This window comes from Micromesistius poutassou (genome assembly GCF_964030765.1).
Source record: "Micromesistius poutassou genome assembly, chromosome: 17".
Classification (NCBI taxonomy): Eukaryota; Metazoa; Chordata; class Actinopteri; order Gadiformes; family Gadidae; genus Micromesistius; species Micromesistius poutassou.
Window position 1 is genome coordinate 14,016,355 of NC_140287.1, and position 7,923 is coordinate 14,024,277.

Below are 7,923 nucleotides of genomic sequence, written 5' to 3' on the forward strand. Positions count from 1 at the left end.
TTTCTCCCCTCTCTCTCTCTCTCTCTACATCCCACAGAAAGAATCACAAGTTTTTTTTACCAGACACACAGCCCAGAGAGCCTGCACGATCCTCCGCCCACCTCGCCCACCCTGTCCCCTCACAACTGTATCAAACCCTAAGCACTGTGGAATTTTAGTACCTAAGTTATGCATTTATAAATACCAAGTAAAAACTCTGAAAGCGTATAAATATATATATATATATAAATTGTTTTATATCAAAGCATTTTTTCTAGATTAAAAAAAAAAGCAAAAAGATCTGTATTGTGTCTTATGTGTATCATATTGTGAGATAGTAGTATTATTTTTGTTCTGTGTCATTGTGTAATCCCTATGAGCAGTGTTAATAATGTTTTGAAGAAAAAAACGAAAAAATGTGAATGTGATGACCTGTGCCAAAAAAAAAAAGATGAAATGAAAAAACAAAAACATGTGATGTTGTTTTTCCCCCTCCTCAAAGTGAATGGAGGTCTAACCTTTCGGACCTGTTACGATCTAGGTGCAATGGCTTCTAAAGTGAGACGGCATGACTCTCGGGTCCATCCTTACCAAAGGATTGTGACCCCTGACAGAGGTCAGTTTAGAACCCCATGCCCACACACTGCTACACACTGATGCACTGCAATGTTACACTTATGCCTTATTGCCTTAGATAGACCAACCAAAAACCTGTACTGCTGTGTAACGTTATCATGGCCATGATTCAAGTTGGTCATTTTCCACACACACACACACACACACACACACACACACACACACACACACACACACACACACACACACACACACACACACACTAGTTAAATGATTGTGCGACGCATTTTGTTTACAGTCAATACTTTTTTTAGTGCGTGTTAACTGCATTCCTAGCTCGCCTAGCTTTGATTTTCTCTGACTCCAGCCAGGTAAAGGCAGAGTGTCTCGGCAAGCATCGTTTAAGCTTTTTAGATTTTATTTTTTTATACTGCGTTCCTCTGATGGGAGAGTAGAGCCTCCTGAATCAGGGCAGGCCAGCCCTTGCTCCCTCATACATGATTTATCTCCTGCACTTATAAGGAGCAGGGGAAGTAGAGCACTGGCTGTCAACCCAAAAACCCATTCGACCCAATAGGCAGATCAGTAGTAATCTACGGTGCTGCCAAACTCCCGTTTTTCTTTCCTGAAACCACCATTACGGGTCCTTTTTTGTTGTTATTTATTTTTAATGACGTAAACTGAGGTTGCTCGCATTTTTCCCTTAGTGTATGAAAACTACTGCAGAAAAAATGAAAGCTAAAGAATATTTATTTTGAGCTTTCAGTTGTATAACGAGGTACTGTTATTTTTTTTATACCTGAGCATTTATATATAAAATGTATTTTATTCCTGTTAATATATATCTTAAACAAAATAAACATGAGAAGGAATCGGATAACGGCGATTCATCTATTCATTGCACATATAACACTAGTCACTGGTTCCCATTGCATAAATGAACTAAAGCTCTTCACCACTAATCACACTTGTTCGTAACTCGCATTCCAAATCAAAACCAAACTAAACACTAGTCATGTATGTTTGACCTTTCTTTGCTTCCGTTTGTGGGTGCTGGGGGCCAAACGTAGCGCTTTTTTGTTTAAAACCTACCAGCGAGCTCTCTCAGGGGGGCGGGGCTTAATAGTCGGTCTAAAGACACGCTCGTGATGCTCGCTAGCTAGATAAGCAAGGGGTTTTCAGCGCTTACTAGCAGGGGGTGACAAGTAGCCGTCTGAGGACACAACATCAGAGATTGCATTCATTTTATTGTTAAAATGATGTCATTCTAGTCTCTCCTTGCTGACACTAATATCCTTTCTATCTTTTTTTTCTGTTTGTTTGTTTATTTTGTTTCTAACCCACCTAGCCGCCACCGGCAACTAACACATGACCTTCTGACCTCTGAACTCTTCACCCAATGACGAGCCGCCCCAAGCCTGCCTGCTGATCAGTTAACTGGTAATTGCCTTTTGCTAGCCCTCTCGGACGCAAGTGAGAGAGAGAGGAATGGGGGAGAGAGAGAGAGAGAGGCACCTGCCCATAGTTACCCTAACCATGTTTTGACAAAGAAAACAAGAGAAAAAAGACACAGAAATCTTCAGAGGAAAACGCCGACATATAACAACCATAACCACACAACACGTTCTCTGTGTCGAGTCAGATTCCCATTCTTTCTCTTTCTTTTTCCTCCACCCCCCCGGTGAGTCATATACTCGGGTGAACACATATTTTACTCATAAGTCTGCACTGAATTATATAGCAATAAAGACCAGCACCCCCACCCTCAAACGCTCACGCAATTAGGTGACCTCACTCGGATCAGACCCCCCCCCCCACACCACACTGTTTTATAATGACCCCGCCCTCTGCACCCTACTCCCTTTAAACAAACCCACATACCGCCCCTCCGCTACTACACCCTACTCTGGAGAAAAAAGAAATGGAAGGAAAGAGAACACACACTCACCAACATGTTTAATTTCTGTCCTTTTTGTTCACCAGTAGTGCTGTTGTTATTAAGCTCTAATGATATGCTGACACATTCTGGGTGTGCCTCTCGAAAGGAAAAAAAAAAACGGCCTGTCCTTGTTTTCTTTTGTTTTTGTTTTAAAGCATGGCTGAATTGATTGCAATTGGAGCTTGTTTTTTTAATTATGATTTCTGTGTCTCTGTTCTACTGCTCTTTTTGCTTTTATTTGAATTGTCCCATTTTTTTTTTCCACTTGATTTTGGTCTCTGCTGTTAAAACTTTTTTATTGTAACAGTTTTGTTTTTCTGAAGGATTAGCCCCAGACATAAGGCGATGGGTTCAACCTTTTAACAACACGCAATCTAATGTTGTGCTGTGCAGGGAGTCCAAGAGGCAGTGGGGAGGGGGTGTAGAGGGTGTGTTAACTATAGTATAGCGAGCGTAGGATGTGTTAGCAGGGTCGCGGCCATTGGAACATAACCATAACTACTTACGGACTAATGCAACCCCCCCTCGACCCAAACAAGTTCCATGATATAGTGCCTAAATGAAACCGAAAAAAACATCTAATTTACGAGCTGTGATCAAATAGACGAAACAAGTATTATATTAAGTGTGCGTATTTAGCCAAAGGGTTTTTTTCCCCAAAAAAATATATCTCTCCAATTCTGTTATCTTCTCAAAGTTTTGTTTGATGATTTTAGAGTTTGTTATGGTGTGGTGCCTGCATTTTTAGTTTGAATAGACAGTCAAGGAATGAAAAAGGTTTCCTTCCGGATTTGCTTGAGTCTCTCCTGAAGGGACAAACAGGAATTGAACACTAAGCCAAGACGCTACTTAGCAACAATATGTTTCTGGAATGAGGGGAGGGTGGGTTGGGGAGGCTTAAGTTCTGTACATACAAACACTCTTTTATTTGGAGTTCAAGCTATTGTTTTAATTTTTTTGCATCCACAACCACCACGCCAACAGAGTTTCCTTTTTCAAAGTTTTCTTCCCGCTTTTTTCCCCCGTCCCAGACTTAAAAGTGAATTATGGGCTTGTTAACGGATTTTCAGTTGGTTGAATAATTCCTTCAACTCCCGTGTTAAGGACACATAAGGGTGGTCCAGTACCAGTCACCCTGTATTAGTGAAATCAACAAATTTCACTAATGTTTTAGTGACTTTCGTACGCATTTTCTTTTCAATGTCCAAAACAAACCGACTGTCAGTAAGCGCATCCACAATGTGTCACACACCTCTGTGATGATAATCCACTTCCTAAATCATGTTTTCCCTTAACTTTCAACAACAAAAAAAATAGGATGTGAAAGCCATGCCTGCCTGTTTTTGAATTGCTTTATACATACCTGTTAAATATATATAAAAATGTAGATAACTGTCATTGCATATACAAATACAGAGGTGAACAAAATTAGATAATTTTACAGGGTGCTGGAGAAGAGATCAAGAAATCTATTTTTGGCAAATTTAGCTTTTTATACTTGCAGTTAAAAAATATAAAAATATTTAAAAAAAAAATGCTTAAAACGTGTAGAGGGAACGTTCAAAAACACTGTCCAGGAAAGAACGCTGAGATAAAAAATAACAAGAGATGTCAGAGGAATGCTGTTACCCTAAATATTACTGGTGAGGGTATGAAGACCAAAACTCATATGGAGGGAATTGGCAGGATCTAAAAAGCCAATGAGACAGACGCCCGGAGAGGATTAAAGCGATCAAATCAAAGTGCCTTATCAACAGTTGTTTCAGTTCTTCAGAGTATTACGATCATGTTCAATAATATCCAGCACCAACCAGAATGGCGCAGAGAAGGATGACTCGTGTTAAAGGGGGGGCATTTATTCACTTTTTGGGAAATTTGGGACCCATCTTAGAAATTCTTCGGAAAATATTTGAAAGGGATGGGTTTCAACAAATTTTATGCTTGAGGATGACTTGTTAGCATTTCAGAGTCATGCTTTAACATCACAGCTAATTTGGACTCTGTTGTATGGGGAAGCAAGAATATTAGAACGGCCATGAGAAATGTATGTTTTAAACTAGACGGGTCGTTTTTAAATTTGGTTGAATACCCCCCTTTTAAGCGCTCTCAAGAGTTGTGCAGTGTAGCTCCAAATAAGTTGGCACTATAAGAGTTCTATGCAAAAAGAATTACCAGTCGATGGACCAGCTGAAATATGTGCCATGGGTTTGTCTTCCTGAACATGTTTTTGGTATTAATTTATTTTCTATATTTTCCTGGCCCGTGTTAATCATGTGAGCTGTCGTCCTCGTCTTTTGGTGACTGTGACTTTCCTCGTCCCAAGAGCAGATCCAACTGCCACAGTAGCACTGCAGATCAGCCAGGCCCCGTTTGATCATAAAATGGAGGAACAAACTAACTAAAAATCAATGATGGAAAACCATAAAGTTTGGTTGGCCCCTTACTTAGAGGAGGAAGCTTTTGTTTGTTTTATGGCTTGTTTCAAACTGAAAAGCATGTGGAAGGGGTCTCCAACACACTGTTTCGACATGGCAGCGAATATTAATTTAGCCCTGGGATTTATCAACATCAGGCAAATTGATGCGCCACCCGGACGTAGCTCTAAGCGACTATATTCTAACAGCCACACAGATTCTCTATTGGAACAATTAGGAGTTTATCGCAGGAGAAGGTGACTCTTAAAAAAATTTAGATTTTACCAAAATTCCTCACAAACTCCAATGCGGTCATTGTCTGTTTCTCAATGCTTTATCCCCGGTTAGGCTGTTACAGATTCATTATTTTTCCAGTATTATGATTCTTATTCTTATTATGAACCTAGTTAAAAATGAAATGCAATATTAAAGTTGAGGAAGAGATGACAATTCAGCATTTGACAGTATTAAGAAAATTCCCTCTGCGATGTTACACCTTGCTGTGTCATTCTAAAAGGCTTGACAAGTCCATCAGGTGAATGAGGGGACTCCATACCTACTGTATTCTCTCTGGCCTGCCTACCACATGTATGATAATGTAATTAACAGCATTGTTACAGGTTTATAATGTATTTTTCTAAAAACTCATTTTATATGTATATTAATCATTTTTTTTGATGAAATACACTGCAATGATTATTCTTCATTTTCTTTATAAAGCCCTTTCCCCACCACCCCTTTCCCCCCCCCCCTCCGCTCTCTCTAGACCTTTGATCAACTGTCTCTCTTTGGGGAGTATTGCCTTTCCTGGTTATATTTTGTTTTAAATTTTCTTGCCAGTTCCTAGCTTGTTTAATTCATTAGCGACTATTTGTTTTTTCTTGTCATAAGTATTTTACATGCTTGCGTTTAGTTTCCATGGTGTATGCTGTTTTTTCTTATTAACCTCTTGCCATTTTATTTTAATAAAACATTCTCAGTAAGAATTTTACTAACTTGCTGATATTTTTGTCTTGTGTTCTTAACCCATTCTGTGAATGTTCTACCGTGGTCTGGTTTCCGGACTAACACAAACATAATTGGTGTTTGGCCCCCTCCAACACACACACAATTACCGCCACACACAGACGCAAACCCATGCACACACACACTTGGACGCATACACACATGTCATCCTACACTTCAAAGACACACACACACACCGCCTAACTGGAAAGTGCACGAGGCGATATTCGTTCCTTGCTCATGCACTCTCGCCTATGTTGCTGGAAAATAATAATCTGCTGTCACACTTCATTCTTCCCTCCACCACCCCCCCTCACCAAACCAAATCACCTGTAACAACCCCCACCCCTGACCCCCACCGTGTGCTGGTTTCAGTGACATCTCTCTCTGCCTGTCCATCTGTCCTCCTGGGATCCGTTGCGATCTAAAACGCAGTTACCATGTGAGCTTGCATCTCAACCCTGCTTAACGGATGAACCATTTACTTTGGTCATCTCCCACTAATCACTGTTTACGTCAGAGAGCTGTGACCATGTGGTCAGATTCACTACATATCCTGCATCGGGAAAGGCATAATGCTGGCATCTGGCGAGCCAAACCATTATTTAGTCCAGGAATCCTCTGCCATTTACTCTATGCCAAAAAAATACAAGGGCAATCATGTTTATTATTTAAACAAAAAATAGGATAAAATCCACTCTCGTGGACTGCCTCACAGGGCAAAAATATCAAAACACTGCAGTCTGAATGCGTAGGCCTATGCCTACTTCTCTCTTCCATGCAGACTAATGACACAGCGCAACAATGTGAAGGGCGTTATCTCTTCTACGTGCTCTACATCTAGGGCTTAAGCCCGGATAGCAGCGTGAGTTGTTGCCATCTGTTGTGTTTGTAGAGCACTTCCCTCCCTATAGCCTATGGGCGCGCTGCCATAATGGGTAATACCAAGCCATTTGGGAGTATTTGTAATGCAAGAAGAGAAATGGCACCAAGCTCTGCAATGTGTACTGCTGTGAATAGCGTTCACATAATGCCAACCTTTTTATTAATGTAGTAGCATTGAGTGGGACCTTTCACACGCACTCATCAAATGTGTTAAGAGATTGATTTAAAATCCACCGTTCCACCAGGGTCCGAAATCGTCCCTCTTCGAACACATCTCTCCACTTTGTATCCACTCGTTGGAGGTGTTGACACTGACGCAGGCAAAAAATTAACAACATTAATGTGCTGTACCACTTTAACACACTGAGAAATGCCTTTAACACACTCTGAGGTTTAGGTGTCAATCTGCACAAAATGGCCTTAACATTCTTATTCATTTTAAATTCTCTGCAAACATACTTTGTTTTCAAGTGTCTAACAACTAACTTTCTTTTGTCTCTTACTCTCGTCTGAAATTAACATTTCATTGTTTGTGGTCATCTTGAAATGGGATTTTTCTCCTTGTCCATCTAACCAGCAAGCAAGAGCCGGCCAGCCTGCCTAAACAAAACTATTTTGATTTCTTTTTCCTTTTTCTTTTTTTACATAGAATGAATATTCCTATTATAAGCACAGTGTTTATAGTAATTTCCTCTCGATACTGCTTAAATAATTCAGCTAGCCGTCCAATAGAATGTATGCGTATTCCTTATGATCTCGACCCTCCGAGTTCAGAAGGGTAAGTCGGAAGGATAACATAAATCAATGTTATATTCCAGAGCACAATGCATTCAAAACACTAAATGTAATATCACTTCGGTAGCAGCAAAAAGAAAGTGCCTTTTTGTGAGAAATTGGAATAGAATATATTTTTATACCATATCATTCTATAGATAAATTTAGCTATTTTTCTCCCCTCTTGATTTACAAGCTTTATAGCGTAATGTACTACAAATTCTGGAGAAGCCATTTGTGCCTTTTTTTTTGTTCTCGAAGAAGTATACCCTCTCGGTAAAGTTCTTGTTGAATGGCTCCTCTGATTGGTTGAGACTGAGAAGCCCTCTCCTCTTGATTGGACCACATTGT

At 40.1% G+C, this 7,923-nt stretch overlaps 1 protein-coding gene across 5 annotated transcripts in view; it reads left to right on the plus strand.

The window, feature by feature from the left end:
* qkia (QKI, KH domain containing, RNA binding a) overlaps positions 1-7,923 on the plus strand; it is a 74,073-nt gene that overhangs the window by 66,091 nt on the left and 59 nt on the right. For 2 of the 5 annotated variants that reach the window (XM_084482604.1, XM_084482605.1), the window contains exons 7-8: positions 482-595; positions 1,904-7,923. The exon at positions 1,904-7,923 is cut by the window's right edge and continues 59 nt beyond it. In XM_084482604.1, coding sequence (XP_084338730.1) covers positions 482-595; positions 1,904-1,920 — 131 coding nt within the window. In that variant the 3' untranslated portion in view covers positions 1,921-7,923. Of the gene's footprint in view, positions 1-481 lie in introns of all 5 variants that reach the window. The other 3 variants (XM_084482606.1, XM_084482607.1, XM_084482603.1) reach the window with 2 other exon arrangements.